This window comes from Priapulus caudatus, unplaced genomic scaffold (assembly GCF_000485595.1).
Source record: "Priapulus caudatus unplaced genomic scaffold, Priapulus_caudatus-5.0.1 Scaffold303, whole genome shotgun sequence".
Taxonomy (NCBI): domain Eukaryota; kingdom Metazoa; phylum Priapulida; class Priapulimorpha; order Priapulimorphida; family Priapulidae; genus Priapulus; species Priapulus caudatus.
In genome coordinates, this window is record NW_014577364.1 from 139,574 (window position 1) to 166,084 (window position 26,511).

The 26,511-nt window shown below is 41.4% G+C and overlaps 1 protein-coding gene across 1 annotated transcript in view; it reads left to right on the plus strand.

Annotated features, from left to right (window-relative positions):
• LOC106808769 (sodium/potassium/calcium exchanger 4-like) overlaps positions 1-26,511 on the plus strand; it is an 85,503-nt gene that overhangs the window by 3,237 nt on the left and 55,755 nt on the right. The window contains exons 2-5 of the mRNA XM_014811614.1: positions 4,383-4,562; positions 4,799-4,950; positions 11,640-11,724; positions 12,641-12,744. Of these exons, the coding sequence (XP_014667100.1) occupies positions 4,383-4,562; positions 4,799-4,950; positions 11,640-11,724; positions 12,641-12,744 (521 nt within the window). The remainder of the gene's footprint in view (positions 1-4,382; positions 4,563-4,798; positions 4,951-11,639; positions 11,725-12,640; positions 12,745-26,511) is intronic.

The following is a 26,511-nucleotide window of genomic DNA, read 5'->3' on the forward strand; positions in this document are numbered from 1 at the left end:
AGAGAGAGAGAGAGAGAGAGAGAGAGAGAGAGAACGCGCGCGTAAAAAAAGTGGAAAATAGGAAGATTAACTAGGTAAGGGAAGGAAGGGATGGGGAGAGAGGAAGCGGGAGATGGAGATGAGAAGAAACGATGGCGGCCAATGGCAGCAAGAAAAACGCCGCATTATGTATGACACACACGGAAGCACACACGCAGAAGATAGGAAATATCTTACTCGACAAGCTGCAGCATGAAAATCGATTGTTCTATGCATATGTATCGTAATCCACATTCTCAGGAAGCAAATATGTCTGAAAACGACGAAGAAAATCAGCAATGTCGCGAATTAGCTCTCGAAAATGATCAAACATCGAGAAAACGAATCGCTAATTAGTGAAAGCGAGACTCGAAGAACGCGACATCCGAACTTGTTGATTATGGGTTTGGCCGAGTAGGCACGCCCACCGCTGGTAATGATCGCGGTTAAAATTACTCTCATTATTCGCTAATCCGACGCTGTTGTGGTCGGTGGTCGTCGTTAACGACAGTACGTCTTCGATCCCCCCCCCCCGTGCACAGATTTAAGCATATTGTCAGATACTAATTCACGGATTTCTGTTAATGTCATATCACAGATACTGAGCCTCGGCAGGTTTTTTTGCGGGGGGGTGGGGGGGGGTAGGTAGATGCCGTTAGCAATACGAGCCGTACGATGGGGAAATCGAAATTCAGAAAAAAAAATTGCCATAGCTGACGGCTAAAGTGATTGGCCTGAGCCATTTTACTCTCATAATTACGAATATGATGGCGCATTCGGCACGTTAGAACTGACAGCGCAGGAAGTGATGTCGCTGATAGCTCAGCTATTAGTGTAACTAGTTACGGAGCTTCGAGCAGCGTTGTCTATACGCGCCTGCTCGATTACACCTTTATAGAAACGTCCGATGATTATAATCGAGGGCGGGACGCATCGAGATACATGGCCACGTACGCTGTATCCTGTATTAATTGTTGTAGTGTATCCTGTATTGTTCTAAGAAGAAAATAAGAAACTTAGCGTGATTTCGAAATTTTATACGGTTTCGTCTGCGATCACTGCTAGCGAGTGTAGACAGTGGTAGCACTGGCAGTGAGATCAAGCCATCCCCCCCACCCCCACCACGCTCACGTTGCAGCACACACACACGCACACGCACACGCACACGCACACGCACACGCACACGCACACGCACACGCACACGCACGCACGCTCGCACACACACGCGCACACACATTATACTCTTGATTATATATATATATAATAAGGAACAACACACGGACGCCCATGAAGAGATTACGATCTCTTATATAATTATATATACGTATTACATATAACAAGTTATATACGTTATATATATATATACATCAAGAGCTAATCATACATGTATTATTTGTATTAATAGTTGTAATACAGTACGTTGTATAATACATTGTACAATGATTACATTGTATACATTGTACAATGCACAGGCACTTGAAGCGTTTCAACTGTAAACACACGCCGCAGCCATTGCGCGCACACTGACACATAAATATATACAAAACATAAATACATAAATACACATAAATACACATAAATACAATACATTGTACAATGTACATATGCTCGTGATATAGGCCTACATATATATATATATATATATAATATATATATATATATATATATAGTGTGTGTGTGTGTGTGTGTGTGTGTGTGTTCTGCTAGCGTGAGCGTGGTGGGGAGACGAGATCACGCTGCCAGTGAATTTTCTATCAATTTTCATCATTTTCATCTTTTCTGCTAATTCGGCGTCCGTCTCAACTAGCCTAGTGAAACCTCTGTTTAATCCTACATACCTGTCTCGGAAACCACGGCGGTAATACATTGAGTACGAATCGACCATATTCGCGTATACAGAGGCTTTTCTAGGGTTTAGTGTCGAACGGTATAATGAGTTAGTAACCCTGGCATGCCTCGCTGGTATCCCACCTGTAGATGCTCACATGGTTTATCGGCAGCTATAAATACACCTGTAATTACGTATTCGTGTAATACGGTGTGCTATAGATAACGCGTGTGCTCCTACTCGTATGCGGTTCTATTTCAGTTATTATTACTGTCATATATTATACCCCCCCCCCCCCCCCCCCCCCCCCCCCCCCCCCCCCCCCCACCCCCCCCCCCCCCTCGTAGTTACCACAGGTGTAATAATTTGCTATATATGCTCAGCTCTGTTCCGAGAGATTGGCATACATATAGACGACTCGTATAGAGAGAGGAGAGTGCTAATTTCGGTTACCACTTTCACTGGTATTGATTATTGCCACGAACCGTGCAGCCAGTACTTGTGTGAGCGTAGCGTGCATGCATGCATGCATGCATGCGTGCGTGCGTGTGTACGTGCGTGCGTGCGTGCGTGCGTGTATAGGCCTACATCGCTTCTTCCTTCTACCGGTTTCGTTGTGGAAACTTTCCTGCTTGTATATAATTATTTTGCTGACAATATTGGGTTAGGGGATGCCCTCACTGCAGCTATGGGGAAAATGTAATAGGAAGTCCCACGCCGGACTATATAAATATATATATATACACACACACATATATATATATATATATATATATATCTGATATTATCTATAATTTTCGCAGGGTGCATTTATATCTCTATCGTACTCTCACATTCTATTATCCAATCTATTTACTTCCTGCATTACCTATCTGTCAATCAAATCCGAACTCGTCTCTTTATCATATGTCACGGGCTTACACCTACCCTCGCAATCTCTCTCATCTCTCTCTCTCTCTCTCTCTCTCTCTCTCTCTCTCTCTCTCTCTCTCTTTCTCCGCTCACCGTGTTAACTGTAAAAACGCAATCGTAGAGCGAGGCACGCATCTAGCGAGATATGTTCGTGAATCGTGAAATGTTATCATTATATTATATTTACAGCGAAGTGGTTCTATCTATGATCAATCATCTATAAATAATGCCCATGCTTATATAAATAAATAAAATAAAAATCATTACACAAATTGCTTAGGTGCGGCGCACAACTCTATCGTCAGTATTCCTGATAGGAAATTATTGCAAACCACTGGATATCTATGTAAAGATTGGAAGAGAGTATTATAGCAGGAGTTACTAATTTTATCACATTTTTATGCTGTGTGATCTATGGTGATACGGATACATGGCTAATCGAAACCAGGAAATAAATTGTTATTCTCTATACGACTATATGCTATCTATCTATTTATCTGTCTATCTATATATCTATTTAGCTATCAAGTCTATAGAACATTATACTATATCATGCCCCCAATGAAACCACTTCATTGTCATCACCTGCAGCAGCGGCGGCGGCAGCATCGTCATCATTATCATTATCGTTTTCATCATCATCATCATCATCATCATCATCATCATCATCACCATCATTATTATCATTATCATTATCACGACAAGAATTATGACCATCATCATCGTCGTCGTCGTTGACGATATCATCGTTATTATCATTTCATGGCTAGTGTGAACTATCATTTCATGCTAGTGGCTAGAGCACACACAGCAACCTATAGAGCAAATGTCATTTCACGCTTACCGATTCGATACCAGAATTTTAACACGTGGTTTTTGACATATGGGTTAGTTGTCAGAAATATCAAGTTTAGGATGTAAGAACCTTTGCATATAAGATTTTGTGTAAAGATTGCTACGTCTTAGGCTAATAATGGTAATAACAGTTAACAAAGTAACAGTAACAATGGTTGATAACAGTTTCTGAAAACACGCCTTTTGGCTATAACATCTAGCCTCTAACATAATATTGTTTTTCACATCTGTCCGTTAACACGTTGAATTTACGTGATTTACGAATTTTACGTGACGTGTTAACACGTGATTTTACGATTTACGTGATTTTACGTAATTTACGAATACACGTTGAATCTTTTCCGTTAACACGTGAATTTTCACACATCAGCCATTTACTTCCCGACATTAATATCATTTGTTTTTCAACACCTCACTGACGGCCTGTAAAATAATCGTCGGCCTGTGTTGACCAGGCTGTCGATGACCAACAATGTTGTCACTGTAACGCCGTACAAAGGAACGGATGCTATTCGATTCAGACTTATCACTTCATTTCTGTGATGGTAATATTGGTCACCAGACGAACTCTCTAGCACACCGTGAACTCTCTGAACATAACATGAACTCTGCACATTTGATCGAGGCTTACAATCAACAGACGAGCAGCGTTTTGTCGAAGTCAATATACTGTTTTGTTTGATCTGCAACCGACGTGTAGGCAAACAAGGCCGAACAGACGAACTCGACTGACTCGCGACAAACTTATCATTGTCATTCAACATTGCAGATCGGCAAAATTCGGCGCCGGAGTTCGAGGAATCGAGCCGGTTAGGGAGTTCCATCGTCTTGCTAAGGAGACTGCTGGAGACGAACACCAGTGTCACTGATAACAATCTTGACGGCGGTAATCGAAGCTTTGACATCTCAAACACGTCATCGTCGAAGCTTCCGCACTGCACGCCTCCGGGTAAGCGAACGCGGCGATGACTAAACGAACGTAAAAATATATCATCGGAGTAAATGTTGTTTCGAAATACCACAGTGCTCGCGCGCTAGTAAATGCGGTTAGGTTAGTTTAGTTTATGCAGCTTTTATACACGGCGCGACTGGACTATTCAATCGTTTTCAATCTATCAATTCAAGCAATTTCATTCGATGCGCGCAAAATCGATATGTTTTTAATTACTTTGATTGCGTCTCTAGCGTATCACGAGTTCCCGCCGGACGCGTTTACTAACCAGCAGCGCAAGCATGGAGCCGTCGCCATACACATCCTAGTCGTGCTCTACATGTTCCTTGCCCTCGCCATCGTCTGCGACGATTACTTCGTATCGTCATTGGAAAAAATATGCGAGGTAACGATTACGTAGGCACGCGCGAACGCACGTACGGAAGCACGCACGTACGGACGCACGCACGCACGCGCGCCCTCACGTGCGAACACGCCCACACACTCACTCATATACACCCAACTGTAATTCTGTAGGGTTACTTGTATAATATTGAGATTTTTTCTTATATATAGGTTCGTCATGACAAAACCTTTCCAGAGAACGATGTGAGAACGATGCTAAAATCGTATTATTAATGATATATTTAAAAATTCATGTAAATTCAACAAAGATTACTATTCACTGTTCACTTTCATCATTCTACAACTGATTACGTACGTAGGCCTACTGCGCATTTGGCTGGCGTTATTGCGACCATAGAAGCATTACTCACGTTATGTCGTCATGGTTACATATAATCATATACAGTAAAAACCCGCGTATAAGAACCTAGATTTTAAGAACCTGTTAGGCAAAAAATTTCCCATTTAGACCCCGTTACATAAGAACCTGTTTTAGGCTAAGATTTTAAAGTAGGTTCTTAATTTTCTATGCAGATGAAGACTTAAAAAGAAACACAGGTAAAATAAAAAAGATGAGCTCAACAATATCGATGAATGTGCCAGCACCCTGGCATTGTTATTGAGACACAGTACTGCATTACCTACATATATCTCCAAATGTAAAATATTATCAAACAAGAATACAAGCCCAAGCATCTCTTCAGTGAAACATAGTTCTTGTCAGCACATGAGAAATAAGCAGATGTATTGTTTCCACATTACAGTACTGTATGTCCATTCAGAATCCAATAGACCAGCAGATGTATTGTTTTGTTGAATAAAAACAATCACAGAGCTGTGTTGAATGCTGGTTAGCACTTTCTAATGTCACTAATACTGAGTTCTTCAGCAAATTCTTTGGTTTGAAGTTTCCTTGTGAACCTCTTCAAGTAATCCCTATCTCCAACCAACCTATAGTCAACAGGGATCTCAAGGTCCTTCTCTTGGCCAGCATTGTAGCGATTTATTAAATTTGGTAAACTTTTATACATTTTGCTCTTGGCTGTATCTATAGCTTTTTGGCACGCATCTTTTTGCATGTTGTTTTGTTTCCTTGGATACATATTGTATCATACAGTATGATAAGCACTGAAAAACTTACACTGTAGCCCATCATGGGTATTAATTAGCAAAAATTGCAGTCCGTGTAAGCAAATTTTAACACAATTTGAATCAAGTATAAGCTTATACATATTAAAAGTAGAAACAAGAACCTATTTAAGAACCTTTTGAGCCTAATTTTTCAGTAAGCATCATTTATATAAGAACCTATTGAGGCTAACTTGGAAAAATCTAGGTTCTTATACGCGGGTTTTTACTGTATTGGCTTTTGTGATTATGTGAATTTAGCTTTTCTCATTCAGATAAATTTGAATTTTAAAATGCGAGATTTTCTAGCATATAAGAGCGATGCGTGAGTTGAAGAATGTAGTGCGGGCTTTAGAAAATCGGATTATCAGAAAAAACTCAAAGTTATGTGTGTGCATTTCTACTGGACTCATCGGCTTAGGCAACTCGTAGGAAATTATCAGTGCACAAACCTGAAATAACGAAAGGCTTCGTGCAGTATGGTAATAGCTGCCGCCACGAGTTGTAATGTCACACGTACGTGTAGTATACCAATACGTGAGTAATAGTGACGCATTGCCCATGCCTGTCCGCAAATTATTACAGTAACTTAAAACAGCTAATATATAGGGCGCTATGATATATTAAACTGATTCGATGATACTATTGAAGTCGTAAATGATAGTCGCGATGTACGAATAGACACGGGCACTCAATAATAAAATGATGGTAAATAAATACGAAATGTATTTACTTCCAAAGTTTTAATGTTTCTCTACTCTCTTTCGCCTATTATTAGTAATAATTTCCCGTGCAAATTATAATGTTGTTGTTTGTGCACAGCGGCGTGCGCGCGGTGTACTTGTGTGTTGCAGAGGAGCATTTGAACAGCATTAACAGAAAGTTCATCATCATCATCATATCCGTTTAACGTCCACGTTCCACATGCTAGCAGATTGGACGTTGCGTGGTGGTTCTTAGAACATTCTTCCACTTAACCCTGTCTAGGGTGTCCTCATCTGTGAGGTTCCACACTCTCAGATCTTCCTTAACAAGCTCTTTCGACGACTTTCTGGGTCTTCCTTTTCTTTGACATCCATCTACATGAAGGCTGGTGACTGTGTTTATCCATGAGCTGCTCCGCTGTACATGGCCGTACCATCGCAAACGCCTACGTCTAAGGGGTGGATTCCAGATCTTAAGCCTCTCATGCAGGATACCGGAGCTGACTCTGTCCTCTGGCTTCACACCACACATCCATCTCAGCATCGCACGCTCATTCCTCCCTAGACGCAGCATGTCATTCTTCCTCAAAGGCCAACATTCACTGGCGTACAACATGGCACCCCTGACATGGGTGTGTAGTGACAGGCTCTTGTATGACAGGACAGGTAGTAACTCTCTGAATTTTCCCCAAGCAGTTCTTACTCTTGTAATTGTGGCAGCCTCACAGCCGCCACCAGGACAGAGAGTGTCACCCAGAGAGCAAAATGAGTCGACAATTGCCACTGCATGGTCACCAACCATCACATGGTCACAGGGCCTGCCATCGATGGGACAAGCTGTGCCGAGGCACCTACTACATCTAAAAGCGGGGTCAGAGGACAGTTTGTCACGAACATGACTGCACTTTTTGTGGATCCAGTGAGAACAGCCCACTGCACAAGATGCAATTACGGCCAACCCCTTTCCTTCAAACACCACACGGATGCTTACCAGAATCTCTCAGGGAGTTTAGGTTAGAACCAGATATCATTATCTTGGTTTAGCCATGTTTACGCTGAGGCCCTTCGACTCCAGCCCAGACTTCCAGAGGTGTAGATTCTGTTGAACCTCATTTAATGACTTTGATGTTATGACTAAGTCATCAGCGTATAACAGTTCCCAAGGACAACCGGTGCGGAATTCACGTGACAGGGCCTCAAGTACAATAATGAACAGTAGCGGGCTCAGAACCGGGCCTTGATGCACTCCAACCTAGACTTTAAATTGATCACTATATGAATTGTTAATCCTAACTCTGCGCTTATCATTCAGGTACATTGCTTGAACTGTGCTCACTATCCATTCAGGCAAACACAGTCGTCATATAGCCCACCACAGAACTTCATGCGGAAGACGGTCGAAGGCCTTTTCAAGATCAACAAAGGCGAAAAATAAGTTCCTGTCTTTGGCGAGGTATTTTTCTTGCAATTGCCGCACAATAAAGATTGCATCACTTCTTCCTCTTCCTGGCCCGAAACCAAACTGCATTTCACTTATATCCACAATATCACGAATCACTTTATCCATCACCCTTTCAATGACTTTCAGGACAAGCTCAGCTAGTTTCCAACCCCTGTAGTTACTCCTATCCAGGGCTTCACCCTTGCCCTTATACAGGTTGATGATATAACTATCATCCCAGTCCTCGGGGATTTTCCTCTCAGCTATGATAGCGTTCGCTAGATTGGACACGAGAGGACAACTAACGTCAGTAGAGGCCTTCAGCATTTCAGCAACGACACCAGTAGGTCCGGAGGCTTTGCCAGGCTTCATCTTGTTGATTGCTTCAACCACCATCCCAGAAGTCACCAGTATAGGGGGACCAGCAACAGGTTCAGCCATAGGTAAATCTTCAACAGACCAGGGGAATTCCAAGTTAAGTAGACGCTCGTAATGCTCTTTCCACGCTTTTTTCTTGGCATCATCACTGAGGGAGAGATTGCCCCGATCATCCTTCACGCAACTATTACCAACGATGTCCTGGTTTTCTTTCTTCATTTGCTTGGCGATACGGATAACGTCTTCCTTCCCTGATTCAACATCTGCGAATCTACTCTCCTCTGCCTTCTTCTTTGCAGCATATACTGCACGCTTAGCTATGTGTTTAGCTTTAAGGTACTCTTGTTTGCTGCCACCCTCTTTCCACGTTTTCCACAAATGTCTTTTCTTTTCTACAGCAGAACTGACAGAATCATCCCACCACCAAGTCTGCTTCCTCTATTTACCTTTCTTCGTGTACCCACAAACTGTATCAGTTGCCTTCAGTAGGCTACCTTTTAGAAGCTGCCAGGTTTCATCGACTGAAAGAGCGCGATTGTCGTGTAGTATACTTTCAACCTCCTTCTGGAATTCGTTCTTTACCTCAGGATCTCTCAATTTCTAAGTGTGGAGTTTGGGGGTAAAAATTTGTTTTCGTGGCTTAGTGGTCAGAGATGAGCAACTTGTGTTTGGGGGCACATTACTCACAGGGAAGGACCTTAACATTGGAAACAAGTCTGAAGTCACGACGTCTGACAAGGATATAATCAACTTGACTGGAGGAGCCTCCTGACTGATAAGTAATAAGATGGTTTACTCTCTTTTTGAAGAGGGAGTTACAGATGACAAGTCCATTGGCCACTGAGAATTCAAGTGTCCTTTCACCTTCGGTGTTGCGATCGTCAAAACCAAAACCACCATAAACGCCTTCATAACCAGCGGATACACTTCCGATGTGACCATTGAAGTCACCGCAGAGGAACAGGGTCTCAGATTCCCCATTCTTGGCCACGGTGCACTGAAGCTCATCGTAGAAGGCATCCTTGATCTTATCGTCCAGACCCACTTGTGGAGCATATATTGAAACAATGGTTAGGATGTTTACACCAACAGTAATTTTGATGAGGATAATTCTGTCAGAAATACGCTTAATGTCAAATACATTATCTACCAATTTCTGAGCAAGAAAAATTACAACTCCACCGGTAGCCTTATCATTGCCAGTCCAGAAGAACTTGTACTTTGAGTCTTTTTCACTAATCATGCGAGCTGACCCAGCTCTCCACCTAGTCTCCTGTAGACAGCATAGGTCAATCCTCCTTCTTGAGATAGTCTCAACCACCTCGCTACATCTTCTTCTCATTGTGCCAACATTCAATGTTGCAATACGAAACTTTTGACGCGGTCGCAGGCTGTCGATCTGGCGATGCCCACGTCCGACACCCACCCTACCGTTAACGACATTAGGAGTCCCGTTTTCTCTGATACGATTACTATGAACTACCATGACTTTTAATGGAGCAGCGGTTTTACGGCTGGATGCCCTTCCTAACACCAACCTAGAAATCACAGCATCTAGAGAGCTGGGTTCTGAAAGGCTGCCATCAACCAGGAGCCAGACCAGAAAGGACCCCAAAGGATGATAACCAGGAGACAGTAGATGGAAACACCACGAAGACAGCAAACTGGTTAAGGCGCCAGTAACCCGCCTTTGCCCCTTCTCCTGTTAGTGAAAACGGTTCTGCCACGTGAAGGCCAGGAGCTGGACTTTGGTTGTCAAAGGCTAAATTTTGCGCAAGCCATTGGGGCATTTTATAGGCTGAGAAACCTTACTACCCCGGCAATGACAACCACTTCAGAACCGTAAAGTTATTACTAATAATAGGCAAAATGGAGTAGAGAAACATTAAAAATTTGGTTGGAAATACATTTCGTGTTTGTTTATTATCATTTTATTATTAAAACGTTCCAGGTGCCCGTGCGAATAGGCTACGTGAATGCTACGCCAATATTTCCACACACGGTTTCCCAGCAATTTCTCCTGACGTGCGCAAGCGACATACCCTAACCACTACCAGACACATATTTATCTTGGCGTCTGCTTGCTTATTGATCATACATATATATATATATATATATATATATATATATATATATATATTTCTATATATTTCTATATTTCTATATTTCTATATTTATTTATCTTCTTGAAACCTCTTGACGGCTTGAAGGACACATACCTATTGAGGATTTCTTTATTGTGTACAACGTGAATATTGGCGAAACGGATTTTCTTGCTAAACATTAAAAATCAATATTCATGGGTGTTAAATTAACTGAGACCGTTAAGTTGGGACCTGACCATAATCCCATAATTATAGTGAAAATAATAACACATGCTCACTGTTGTTTTTTCACACGTTAATTATGAAGTCGTTAGGAGAGCGTACTTGTTATATTTACGCACGCACGCTCGTTTATAATTTATAGCTATAAATATCGATGACAGTTGTTTAGGTAAATAACAATTTGACATTCAAGACAGCTCATTATTGTATATATCTATTTATCTGTTTTTGCAACCAAACTGCTCGATTGTTTGATTGTTAGATTTGTTTGGTTTGATTAATTGATTGATTGATTAATTGCTAGATTGATTGATTGATTGCTTGCTTGACTAATTGATTGATTGATTCGTGCATTCATTCATTCATTCATTCATTCATTCATTCATTCATTCATTCATTCATTCATTCATTCATTCATTCGTTCGTTTATTCGTTCGTTGGTGTTGTATATGTGTGTATTCATTTAATTATAATGTAATTATAGTATTATTAACAGATAAAGCATATATGGCAGCAAATCCTGTGCAGACTGTAATATCTTTTTAATCCGCTATGGTCGCACAAGCACAATTTTGTCGAAGTAATTAAATATGCGTTACTGATCAAAAGCAATGGAGTTGAGATATAGCTATAGCGTACGGCTACACGAAAAACATAGCTTTGCGTGAACTCGTGTAGAAAATTAACTCATTCTTGTATTCTCGTCTCCTAGCAACTGGGATTCAGCGAGGATGTAGCGGGAGCAACATTCATGGCGGCGGGAAGCTCCGCTCCGGAGTTATTCACGTCTATCATAGGTAAGACTCCGACAATCTATTACTAGTGAAGTCCGCAAATGGTGTCATATACCGCATATTACCACCAGCGTATTGATTCTGCAGGACACGTATATACACATACATTTATGTATATTATGTATTGTAGGAGTTGTATGATACGAATAAAAAATATCAAGAGCTAATAATACCTAATTAATAGGTATTATTAGCTCTTGTAAATATGTACGTGAATGTGAGAGAGAAACTGATTGCGAAAGAAAGATAGATATATTATGCAAATAATATCTAGATAATTATATACACACACATATATATACACATAGGGGCCTACACACACACACACACACACACACACACATATATATATATATATATATATATATATATATATATGGGGGTGTACGCGTCTGTGTTCGTCTGTGCGTGCGTGCGTGCGTACGTGCGTGCGCGCGTGCGTGTGTGACTGTGTGAATTTGAAATAAAGAACGTGAGCATAGACTATAGGTGCACGTTTCTCCGTTTGTGATGATCTTAATTTTTACTACATACTACTACATACATTACTATTATACATTATCACAAATTCAACGGGTTTGATTGGCTTCGTATACATATGTCCCAAATAATCCGTGGCGTCCCTAACAGTGTGACTACCTAGCAAGATCTACAATTATCAAAATATATTGGGTCTTTTCATTGGCGATCGAAAACCCCTTTAGTTATTTCCGCGATTATCCGCTAAGCATTCAACGCAAGGGATTTCTTTCTCAAAAACGAATGCGTGCATGATGCGAAAGGCGTGCATGATAAAACAAAATTGTGTGAAGTGTGAATGTGCATGTGCACGCTTGTGCGTGTGCGCTTGCGCGCTTGCGTGTGTATTTAATGTGCGTTAAACTCTAACGTGTTAAAAGGGTTTGCTGTATTGTTCTAGGCGTCTTTGTTGCTAAGGGTGACGTCGGCACAGGGACTATAGTTGGCTCTGCGGTTTTCAACATCCTATTCGTCATCGGTATCTGTGGACTATGTGCAGGCCAGGTGAGTTAAATTATTAATAGGCATGATTAATCCCATTACACCTACAAAGAATGTTACCTTTAGGGCTGGAGCTCTGTGTGCACGCCTGTAAAGCCGACACAACTAACTAATTAACATGCTGAGCTTAGCTAACTCTATTTCGGAAGTGACGTACGTGCGCGACTCTGTCATAACCTTGCAACCGTTCAAGGTCACTACAATTCAGGCGAGTACTAACCTGCACGTATCTGGACATCCTCCTGCTAGAAAACGTCTGAATCGCACCTGGCTACAATCCAATTAACATCAAACTTGCCACAGGGACCAAAAGGCACGTGTTGTAATTTGTCCCGGAGATTTCCTCTCTAGCATTCATGAACAACATAAAATAACTGAATTGGGCGGTAAAGAGGAGAGAGGGCGGTTTACTGTTTTTACCTGAAAAACAAACATGTCACCATGGTGGGCAGCCGTGATAGTTTCCTCCGGGAATAGGTTCCATGAGAACGAGTAGGAAAATAACGTCAACGTCAGCTGCTGCTTATATATTTCATCGGTAATTAAATAGCTATTGTGTTGCCTATCGAGTGTTCATTGAAGTTTAATAACGTCCGTGTTTAGATTGATTTCACTTTGATTATATTGACGGTTTATGAATCCCGTACGTGCTATACTGTGTTGAGCCGAGCTACAATGTACCCGCGCCGCTGCAGTGTGTAGAAGTAAAGGCAGCGCTTCATGTCGCTATGAGTTTTGTAGTGAACAAGCCGCTACAGGAGATATACAATTATCACTTGCCCCATTGATACAGCGATAACCTCCATAGCTATGCACAGTAATACCAGGAGTAAGATAATATAGGATATATTATATTATATTATATTTTATATATATTTATATTATATTATATTAGGATTAGATAATATATATATCCTATATTATCTTACTCCTGGTAATACTTATAGTTATTATTGGTTGTTCACTGTTAATAGTCTACATACGATTGCCTGACGTGACGAGAGTCACACGAACATAACCACTGAACTAATTAGGATGATCCCGTAAGAAAGCGTGCGCACTTGCGGCCTTATAAGTATACAGTCGCGGGTTGTACGATTTTATAGTTTTATATGCCGATACGCTCAAGCTAGTACTACACTACATATACCGCTGCAACAAGAGCGATGCCTTGCAGCATCGATACAATAATCGACCAATATATAGCATCGCAGTAGCAGTGCCACAAGCAGATATACTCCGCTAACATAACAGTTCTACATTATTAGTATTATTACAATTATTATAGTTGTTGAACAATTACAGCGCAGCAATACTAGAAATCATACGGCCGCTGTAATGCGATATAATACTGGGTAAAGAAAAGCAAATACCGAAGCTGCTAATAGCTCGAACAGATTTCGATCGTGTTGATATTGTAGAAACAGCATAGACATACAGTACTCAATGACGACGTATAATGTTTCTGGTAACGGTCGGCATTAAGCATGCGACGATCGAATATCAAATAAGCCGAGGCTAAGTCATTAAGCGAGTAAGCCAATATCGCTGGTAACGATCTACGAGATATGTGTCCGCGCACGACCGCAGTTTACTACAGTCTGTAATCGAGCGCAGGTGGCATTTAGTTAATTCAGCGTCCCTCGATGAAATCTAGTTATGTCGTTCCGCTATAGGCGAAGTGGGTTTTCCAGGTTAACGTCCCCTATAGCTTCTCCCCACAGGCACTTGGAGCGTTTCAATAAAATATAATGCTAAATAAATACGAAATCTATTTAATACCAAAGTCTTAATGTTTCTATACTCTCTTTCATCTATTATTGCCGACAATTTCCTGTAAATGCCATCCAAATGCTCATTTACAACAAACTCCAGCCGCCATGGCTGCCGCTGCACACTGACAGCCAGCGTTTGTTGGAGATGAGTATTTGGACGGCATTTGCAGGAAATTGTCGGCAATAATAGATGAAAGAGAGTATAGAAACATTAAGACTTTGGTAGTAAATAGATTTCGTATTTATTTAGTATTATATTTTATTGAAACGCCTCCAAGTGCCTGTGCTTCTCCTGCCTTCCGATTAACACGCAGTCACAGCTCGGCGTGCGCAACTTTAGATTTTCCCTGGCGCGACTGCTTCTCCTTAATGCGTTGCTAGGCAATGGAGATTACGCGGCGCTGGATGCAGTGGGCGGAATATTGACACGGGCTGCTCCGCCAAGTGCCCGGTGGAAGCTGACTAGATCGCTCAGCTCAACTGGTTATATATCAACTCAATATGGGCGAAGTATAGTGTACGCTAGCATGCGTGAAGTATGCTCGTTGCGATCTGTTTTGCGATATCTGTCTCCAAGTTCTTGGCTCTGGCGCACATTTCTCAGTCTGCAACATGTTGCTGGTGTTTGGGTACGGCAGTGTCGACGACTGACATACGAATGTAAGAATTCATGGCGTAAAACAAACACAGTCAACAGACGCGGCAGACGCCTCACATCAAGTCGATTCGTAATGTTTCTGCTATTCAGCGTTCATTCCGTCTACAACGATCGCTTTTTCGCCGTATCGATCAGCGGACACTACAGTACGAAATGGTTTTAGAAATTGTTTTGATTACGAAACGCTCGTAAACAGTTAATAGGATTTGTAATGAATCACCACAGAGATATTTGTCATGGATGGTGACTGTACTAAACATTGCACTCGATCGGCTGGTTGGATGGGGGAGGGAGAAGGTATATTGGAAAAGTCTGCCCGAATCAACAATAATTTCTTGTGTTATTTGCATGGTTTTCTGACTTTCCGCTTGATACTAACGTTGCGTTCACGTAATATCCGCTGTTTAGATAAACTTTACGAGAAGTACATTATAACATCTATGTTTACTATACTCATAGCGTTATTACACCGATGGTAGCTTTAATCTCCCTGTCAGTAATGTAATCGATGATCTATCTCGCCATCATTTATCACGCTTGTCCGCAACGACCGCACACTAATCGCTCAACGCGTGCTAACGGCAGTGAATGAAACACCTTACTCGCTCTGAGCACGCCACGTCACCTCTTCGCGCTTCTCTCTGTCGTATACAGTCTACTCTACTCGACATTGCCCAAGAACGGTTAACGAGTTTGCTCGGAAATGTGTACATGTCAGCTATGCGTGCTACCGAAGTCTCGCCTTGCCAAAAAAAAGCCGAAAGTAATAATCTGAAGCCAGTATGAAGCCAATATTGCGGCGGAGATATGATCGCGCTTGATTTTTTCTTCGTTTCGTTGATATTTCTTACCGTCAGTCAAGATGACGAGGCGTAAAGGCGAAAGTCGGGCGCACTAACATCGTCAAAAGGAACAAGGAAAGCATGAAATTTCGGCTATCGCCACCAATGTGAATGCCTGCCTGTGGATGGCACCTATAAACGACGGGTGCATTAGGTGGCATGCCGAGTAAGGTGCCTTTAGGGACGGCCATGCATAATATAACATCTCTCTGCAGATAGTAGTTGAACCTGGCGCAATCGAATGGTAGCGAAAGCTCATAATTATAACATCAATTCAGCGTAAAACTAAATTGGAACATCTGAGCCGACGGTTGTTAATTCGTCAAGGACGGTTAATGTTCACTCGCCGCTAGGCTGCACGTTCGTAGGAAATCAAACAGCTCGTGCTCCCGAGGTTACGGCTCGGCCAACTTCGTATTCGAGCTAATAGAGTTCTTCATTCACGCCACGACCGTGGCTCGTCCCCAGAGGGCGCGCGCATCGATACTTCTAAAGCAAAAGCAGAGGCAAAATTCGTATTTCTAGACTGTAGAAGTTCCGATAGTTTCACTCGCACTCCACAAAATCGTAATTGCTGTGCCTGCGAGATGAGTCATACGATGTAGGCATGCGGTTATGTACGCCATGGACATTGTATAGATAGATCTATGGATAGATGAGATTGGCGGGGCTGCTCATCTGTCTGAATTACTGGAAATTTTCCACATATAATGCACGAAATAGCCGCATCGATATGGTTGGCTATTCAAATTCATTAATATAGCTTATAACTAGTAATAAGCAGGTTATTTATATATTTATTATATATATATATATATATATAATATATATATATTTATTTATTTATTTATTTATTTATTAAATGACGATAGATGTAGTAAAAATGATGATATGAGATTGCAAGCTGATTACCATTGGTGCAGTAGGCCTAAAAGGTTTCCAGTTTAAACAAGTGACGCGTAGCAATACCAGGGGCAGCTCAAAGTGCCAAAAGTGTATGATGTACACTTACTAAAACTAATAAACGAGCTATGTATCTAAAATTTTACCAGGTAACAGTAAACACGAAAACCTCAACAACTGATGAAACCAACTTATACAAGATGGGGGCAACGCACATACTAAAACTTATAACCACACTGATTAATATGGTAAAACTGTAGATTGAATAGAGTTCCTAATGTGATCACTGCTATAATTATATGAGAGAGCACTAGAAAATATGTCCATTGAATCAGTCATGCATTAAAGATCAGATCTACTGAGAATGTTGTTTATTGGGTTATGTATGCATTGCCTATGGTACTCGGTGGTGCGTAGACCATGCATTGACTATATGCATTCACCCAGCCTAACACTACGCAACAGAGATATCGTATAGCGCATCTACAAGTAAAATTTCCCGTATCGTCTACAAACATATAAAATGTATAAAACGATAATATATATATATATATCAAGAGTAGATAATAACACATGTGTTATTATCTACTCTTGATATATATATATATATATATATATATATAGCTGTGAAAAGTATCGCATTGTAATGGTGCAGGGAACGTAATGTGCCATGAAATAAAGACCAATATAATTTGCTCGCTAAAGATTAATGTTGTCCGCTGAGCGCCACTGTCAGTTAGTAAAAGAAAATTTAAAGCAACCAGGATGGGGACAGCATGTCAGATCTGATAAAACATAATACACGTACTAGTAAAACACAAAATATTGTTTAAAAAAACCTGCGTCTGGACTACAAGATTCCGAGTCGAACCCCATAATAATGTCCCCGACAGGTGTCACTTTGTTTACTATTTGGCTCAGGCCATAGATTTTCTGAATGTGCTATACTCCAGTCGATCCCCATGGATTGTGATTAGTATTTACGGTTTGGAAAAACATTTGGGGAGGATTGTTATTTATTGTTGCTAACGTTTGAGTTTGTGTTTATTGAGAATAAATCATACGTAGACTATACTAGATTAGGCTAGTGTGTGGAATTTCGTCTGTTCTTTGGCGTGTATAACAACGTTGTCGATCCACTGAGGAGGGGGCCCTCGAGGAGATTTCTGACATGGCCGTGTTTTGTTTAGTTGGGGGGCGGCGGGGGGGGGGGGGGGGACAGGCTCTTGTATGACGGACAGGTAGTAACTCTACTGAATTTTCCCCCAAGCAGTTCTTACGCTTGTTAATTGTGGGCAGCCTCACAGCCGCCACCAGACAGAGAGTGTCACCCAGAGAGCAAAATGATGTCCGACAATTGCCACTGCATGGTCACCTAACATTCACATGGTCACAGGCCTCATCGATGGACAGCTGTGCCCGGGCAGCGCACCTACTACATTAAAGCGGGGTCAGACCGGAACAGGTTTAGCTCCGAACATGACTGCACTTTTTGTGGATCCAGTGAGAACAGCCACTGCACAAGATTGCAATTTACGCGCCAACCCCTTTCCTTTCAAACACCACACGGATGCCTTACCAGAATCTGCTCAGGCGAGTTTTAGTTAGCAACCAGATATCATTATCTTTGGTTTAGCCACTGTTTACGCTAGGCCCTTCGACTCCAGCCCAGACTTCGCAGAGGTGTCAAGATTCTGTTTGAACCTCATTATATGACTTTGATGTTATGATAAGTACATCAGCGTATAACAGTTCCAAGGACAACCGCCGGTGCGGAATTCAGTGACAGCGCGCCTCAAGCTACAAATAATGAAAGTAGCGGGTCAGCGAACCGGGCTTTGAGTGCACTCCAACCTAGACTTTAAATTGATCACTATATGAATTGTTAATCCTAACTCTGCGGCTTATCATTAGCGTACATTGATTGACTTGTGCTCACTATCCATTCAGGCATAATCCAGTCGTGGTCATATAGCCCACCACAAGAACTTCATGCGGAAGACGGTCGAAGGCCTCTCTTTCAAGATCAACAAAGGCGAAAAATAAGTTCCTGTCTTTGGCGAAGTATTTTTCTGCAATTGCCGCACAATAAAGATTGCTATCACTTCTCCTCTTCCTGGCCCGAAACCAAACTTGCATTTCACTTATAGCCACAATATCACGAATCACTTTATCCATCACCTCTTCAATGACTTTCAGGACAAGCCTCAGCTAGTTTCCAACCCCTGTAGTTACTCCTATCCAGGGCTTCACCCTTGCCCTTATACAGGTTGATGATATAACTATCATCCCAGTCCTCGGGAGTTTTACTCTCAGCTAGTTGCGGCGTTCGCGACGAGATTGGACACGAGAGACAACTAACGTCAGTAGAGGCCTTCAGCATTTCAGCAACGACACCAGTAGGTCCGCAGGCTTGCCAGGCTTCATCTTGCTTGATTGCTTCAACACCATCCAGAGTCACCAGTATAGGGGGGACCCAGCAACAGGTTCAGCCATAGGTAAATCTTCAACAGACCAGGGGAATTCGACGTTAAGTAGACACTCGTAATGCTCTTTCCACGCCTTTTTCTTGGCATTATCACTGAGGGAGAGATTGCCCCTGATCATCCTTTTACGCAACTATCACCAACGATGTTCCTGGTTTTTCTTTCTTCATTGCTTGGCGATAACGGATAACGTCTTCCTTCCCTGATTCAACATCTGCGAATCTACTCTCCTCTGCCTTCTTCTTGCAGCATATACTGCACGCTTAGCTATGCTGTTTAGCTTTAAGGTACTCTTGTTTGCTGCCACCCTCTTTCACGTTTTCCACAAATGTCTTTTTCTTTTCTACAGCAGAACTGACAGAATCATTCCCACCACCAAGTCTGCTTCCTCTATTTACCTTTTTCGTGTACCCACAAACTGTATCAGTTGCCTTCAGTAGCGCTACCTTTTAGAAGCTGCCAGGTTTCATCGACTGAAGAGGCGCGATTGTCGTGTAGTATACTTTCAACCTCTTTCTGGAATTCGTTCTTTACCTCAGGATCTCTCAATTTCTAAGTGTGGAGTTTGGGGGTAAAAATTTGTTTTTCGTGCTTAGTGGTCAGAGATGAGCAAACTTGTGTTTGGGGCACATTACTCACAGGGAAGGACCTTTACATCTGGAAACAAGTCTGAAGTCACGACGTCTGACAAGGATATAATCAACTTGCTGGAGGCAGCCTCCTGACTGATAAGTAATAAGATGGTTTACTCTCTTTTTGAAGGAGTTACAGATGACAAGTCCATTGGCCACTGAGAATTCAAGTGTCCTTCACCTTCGGTGTTGCGATCGTCAAAACCAAAAACCACCATAAACGCCTTCATAACCAGCGGATACACTTCGATGTGACCATTGAAGTCACCGCCAGAGGAACAGGGTCTCAGATTCCCATTCTTGGCCACGGTGCACTGAAGCTCCATCGTAGAAGGCATCCTTGATCTTATCGTCCAGACCCACTTGTAGGAGCATATATTGAAAACAATGGTTAGGATGTTTACACCAACAGTAATTTTGATGAGGATAATTCTGTCAGAAATACGCTTTAATGTCAAATACATTATCTACCAATTTCTGAAGCAAGAAAAATTACAACTCCACCGGTAGCCTTATCATTGCCAGCTCAGAAGAACTTGTACTTGAGTCTTTTTCACTAATCATGCGAGCTGACCCAGCTCTCCACCTAGTCTCCTGTAGACAGCATAGGTCAATCCTCCTTCCTTGAGATAGGTCTCAACCACTCGCTACATCTTCTTCTCATTGTGCCAACATTCAATGTTGCAATACGAAATTTTGACGCGCGGTCGCAGCTGTCGATCTGGCGATGCCACGCTCCGACACCCACCCTACCGTTAACGACATTAGGAGTCCCGTTTTCTTCTGATACGATTACTATGAACTACCATGACTTTTAATGGAGCCAGCGTTTTACGCTGGATGCCCTTCCTAACACCAACCTTAGAAATCACAGCATCTAGAGAGCTGGGTTCTGAAAGGCTGCATCAACCAGGAGCCAGACCAGAAGGAAGCCCAAAGGATGAGTAACCAAGAGACAGTAGATGGAAACACCACAAAGACAGCAAACTGGTTAAGCCGCAGTAACCCGCCTTTTGCCCCTTCTCCTGTTAGTGAAAAACGGTTCTGCCCGTGAACAGGCAGGAGCTGGACTTTGGTTGAGTCAAAGGCTAAATTTTGCGCAAGCATTCGCGGCATTTTATAGGCTGAGAAACCTTACTACCCCGGCAATTGACAACCACTTCAGAACCGTAAAGCTTATTGACTAAAATAGGCAAATGATGGAGTAGAGAAACATTAAAAATTTGGTTGGAATACATTTTCGTGTTTGTTTAATCATCATTTTATTATTAAAACGTTCCAGGTGCCCGTGCGAATAGGCTACGTGAATGCTACGCCAATATTTCCACACACGGTTTCCCAGCAATTTCTCCTGGCGTGCGCAAGCGACATACCCTAACATTACCAGTCACATATTTATCTTGGCGTCTGCTTGCTTATTGATTCACCATAACATATATATATGTATATATATATATATATATAAATATATATATATACATAGTATATATTTCTATATAATTTCTATATTTCTAAATATTTTATTTATTTATTTATTTATTTTCTTGAAAACCTCTTGACGGCTTGAAGGACACGATACCTATTGAGGTGTGTCTTTATTGTGTACAATGTGAATATTGGCGAAACGATTTTCTTGCTAAACATTAAAAATCAATATTCATGGGTGTTTAAATTAACTGAGACACGTTAAGTTGGGACCTGACCATAATCCATAATTATAGTTTAAATATAAACACCTGCTAATGTTGTTTTTTCACACGTTAATTATGAAGTCGTTAGAGAGCGTACTTGTTATATTTACGCACGCACGCTCGTTTATAATTTATAACTATAAATAGCGATGACAGTTTGTTTAGGTAAATAACAATTTGACATTCAAGACAGCTCATTATTGTATATTATATCTATTTACTGTTTTTGCAACCAAACTGCTCGATTTGTTTGATTGTTAGATTTGTTTGGTTTGATTAATTGATTGATTGATTGCTTGCTTGACTAATTGATTGATTGATTCGTGCATTCATTCATTCATTCATTCATTCATTCGTCCGTTTATTCGTTCATTGGTGTTGTATATGTGTGTATTCATTTAATTATAATGTAATTACATAGTATTATTAACAGATAAAGCATATATGGCAGCAATCCTGTGCAGACTGTAATATCTTTTTTAATCGCTATGGTCGCACAAAGCACAATTTTGTCGAAGTAATTAAATATGCGTTTACTGATCAAAAGCAATGGAGTTGAAGATATAGCTATAGCGTACGGCTACAGCGAAAAACATAGCTTTGCGTGAACTCGTGTAGAAAATTAACTCATTCTTGTATTCTCGTCTCCTAGCAACTGGGATTCAGCGAGGATGTTAGCGGGCAACATTCATGGCGGGGGAAGCTCCGCTCCGGAGTTATCACGTCTATCATAGGTAAGACTCCGACAATCTATTACTAGTGAAGTCCGCAAATGGTGTCATATACGCATATTACCACCAGCGTATTGATTCTGCAGGACACGTATATACACATACATTTATGTATATTATGTATTGTAGGAGTTGTATGATACGAATAAAAAATATCAAGAGCTAATATATACCTAATTAATAGGTATTATTAGCTCTTGTAAATATGTACGTGAATGTGAGAGAGAGAAACTGATTGCGAAAGAAATGATAGATATATTATGCAATAATATCTAGATAATTATATACACACACATATATATACACATAGGGCCTACACACACACACACACACACACACACACAATATATATATATATGGGGGTGTACGCGTCTGTGTTCGTCTGTGCGTGCTGTGCGTGCGTACGTGCGTGCGCGCGTGCGTGTGGACTGTGTAATTTGAAATAAAGAACGTGAGCATAGACTATAGGTGCACGTTTCTCCGTTTGTGATGATCCTAATTTTTACTACATACTACTACATACATTACTATTATACATTATCACAAATTCAACGGGTTTGATTGGCTTCGCTATACATATGTCCCAAATAATCCGTTGGCGTCCCTAACAGTGTGACTACTAGCAAGATCTACAATTATCAAAATAATATTGGGTCTTTTCATTGGCGATCGAAAACCCCTTTTGTTATCTTTCCGCGATTATCCGCTAAGCATTCAACGCAAGGGATTTCTTTCTCAAAAACGAATGCGTGCATGATGCGAAATGGCGCATGATAAAACAAAATGTGTTGAAGTGTGAATGTGCATGTGCACGCTTGTGCGTGTGCGCTTGCGCGCTTGCGTGTGTATTTAATGTGCGTTAAACTCTAACGTGTTAAAAGGGTTTGGCTTTATTGTTCTAGGGCGTCTTTGTTGCTAAGGGTGACGTCGGCACAGGGACTATAGTTGGCCTCTGCGGTTTTCAACATCCTATTCGTCATCGGTATCTGTGGACTATGTTCAGGCCAGGTGAGGTTAAATTATTAATAGGCCATGATTAATCCCATTACACCTAACAGAAGATGTTTACCTTTAGGGCTGGAGCTCTGTGTGCACGCCTGTAAAGCCGACACAACTAACTAATTAACATGCTGAGCCTAGCTAACTCTATTTCGGAAGTGACGTACGTGCGCGACTCTGTCATAACCTTGCAACCGTTCAAGGTCACTACAATTCAGGCGAGTACTAACCTGCACGTATCTGGACATCCTCCTTGCTAGAAAACGTCTGAATCGCCCTGGCTACAATCCAATTAACATCAAAACTTGCACAGGGACCAAAAGGCGACGTGTTTAATGTTCCCGGAGATTTCCTCTCGAGCATTCATGAACACATTAAAATAACTGAATTGGGCGGTAAGAGGAGAGAGGGGCGGTTTACTGTTTTTACCTGAAAAACAAACATGTCACCATGGTGGGCAGCCGTGATAGTTTTCCTCCGGGAATTAGGTCCCATGAGGAACGAGTAGCGAAAATAACGTCAACGTCAGCTGCCTGCTTATATATTTTCATCGGTAATTAAATAGCTATTGTGTTGCCTATCGAGTGTTCATTGAAGTTTAATAACGTCCGTGTTTAGATTGATTTCACTTTGATATATATTGACGGTTTATGAATCCCGGTTACGCTGCTATACTGTGTTTGAGCCGAGCTACAATGTACCCGCGCCGCTGCAGTGTGTAGAAGTAAAGCAGCGCTTCATGTCGCTATGAGTTTTGTAGTGAACAAGCCGCTACAGGAGATATACAATTATCACTTGCCCCATTGATACAGCGATAACCTCCATAGCTATCGCACAGTAATACCAGGAGTAAGATAATATAGGATATATTATATTATATTATATTTTATAAATATTTATATTATATTATATTAGGATTAGATAATATATATATCCTATATTATCTTACTCCTGGTAATACTTATAGTTATTATTGGTTGTTCACTGTTAATAGTCTACATACGATTGCCTGACTGTGACCGAGAGTCACACGAAACATAACACCTGGAACTAACTTAGGATGATCCCGCTAAGAAAGCAGTGCGCCACTTGCGCCTTATAAGTATACAGTCGCGGGTGTACGATTTTATAGTTTATATGCCGATACGCTCAAGCTAGTACTACACTACATATACCGCTGCAACAAGCAGCGATGCCTTGCAGCATCGATACAATATATCGACCCAATATATAGCCATCGCAGTAGCTAGTGCCACAAGCAGATATACTCGCTAACATAACAGTTCTACATTATTTAGTATTATTACAATACCTCATTATAGTTGCTGAACAATTACAGCGCCAGCAATACTTAGAAATCCATACGGCCGCCTGTAATGCGATATCAATACTGGGTAAGAAAAGCCAAATACCGAACGCTGCTAATAGACGTCGAACAGATTCGATCGTGTTGATATTGTAGAATACAGCATAGACATACAGTACTCGAATGAACGAACGTATAATGTTTCTGGTAACCGGCGGCATTAAGCATGGCGGGAACCGATCGAATATCAAAGTAAACCGAGGCTAAGTCATTAAGCGAGTAAGCCAATTCGCTGGTAAACGAATCTACGAGATATGTGTCCGCGCACGACCGCCAGTTTACTATCGTCTGTTAATCGAGCCGCAGGTGGCATTTAGTTAATCAGCGTTCCTCGATGCAATCTAGTTAGTCGTCCGTTCGCGCTATAGGCCGAAGTTGCGGTTTTCCAGGCTTAAAAGGCATAATAGGCCCATTGCATTATACAAAGTTGACGAATGCCTACAGTAAACATGGCCACCTTCTGTAGTTTTATAAGTACATTACCTTATAGTCAAACGCGTATTAGTTTGTCAATATCACAGCTAATTACTAAGAAATGTCTAAATGAAATCCGCGTAAATCTTGGTAATCTGGCGCCAACAGCTAAATTGCGTTGCCTAAGCCAAAGATAGTCTCGAATTCGCGTAGGCAACGTTCATCATGTTGCTACGGGTGTTTTAGCAGAAAGAATTGTTTTAGGTCCCGCCGGATGCCCTTATATAACGACTAATGAGCTAGCTAGCAATGTATCTCTGCCGGTGTTATTCTCGTATTGCGGGCACAAAGTAAATAACGTTGGGTTGTATGAACGCGGTACCCACATAGTCTTCAATTTCAGACACAGAAGTGTATTTTCGTTTGACCATATACGTAAATACGCGTAGTGCCGTCTGCTTTTTCCATGTTTAGTCTGTGGCCGTGTTAGTCCGCGATCCTCCTCATAGCGTTGGCCCCCAACACAGCCTACGTTCATTATCACGAAGGCATCCGTGATTCGCTACGTGCGATTCCACGTTCATTACAATCAGAGCTACTGTTACGTATACAGTTACGCGTACTGTACTATCGCTAGCATTGCGTACGGCCGAGCGAAAATGCATGCGTGCGTGCGTTTTTGCATGCGTGCGAAAATGTCGGTGGACTATAAATCTGTATCACACCCGTTTCGAAGTATGGGGTTTCGAAACTGTAAACAAGTCAGTCAACGATTTCGTGGACTGTGGATTTCAATTAGACATTTCTTAGTAACCAGCAGTGATATTGGACAAACGAATACGCGTTTGGCTATAAGTAATGTACTTATTAACTACACAAGGTGCCAGTTACTCTAGCATTCGTTAAAATTGCATAATCGATGGCCTATTATGCCTTTAACGTCCCCTATAGCTTCTCCCCACAGGCACTTGGAGCGTTTCAATAATATTAATGCTAAATAAATACGAAATCTATTTAATACCAAAGTCTTAATGTTTCTATACTCTCTTTCATCTATTATTGCCGACAATTTCCTGTAAATGCCATCCAAATGCTCATTTACAACAAACTCCAGCCGCCATGGCTGCCGCTGCACACTGACACATAAATATATATTTATGTGTCAGTGTGCAGCGGCAGCCAGCGTTTGTTGGAGATGATATTTGGACGGCATTTGCAGGAAATTGTCGGCAATAATAGATGAAAGAGAGATATAGAAACATTAAGACTTTCG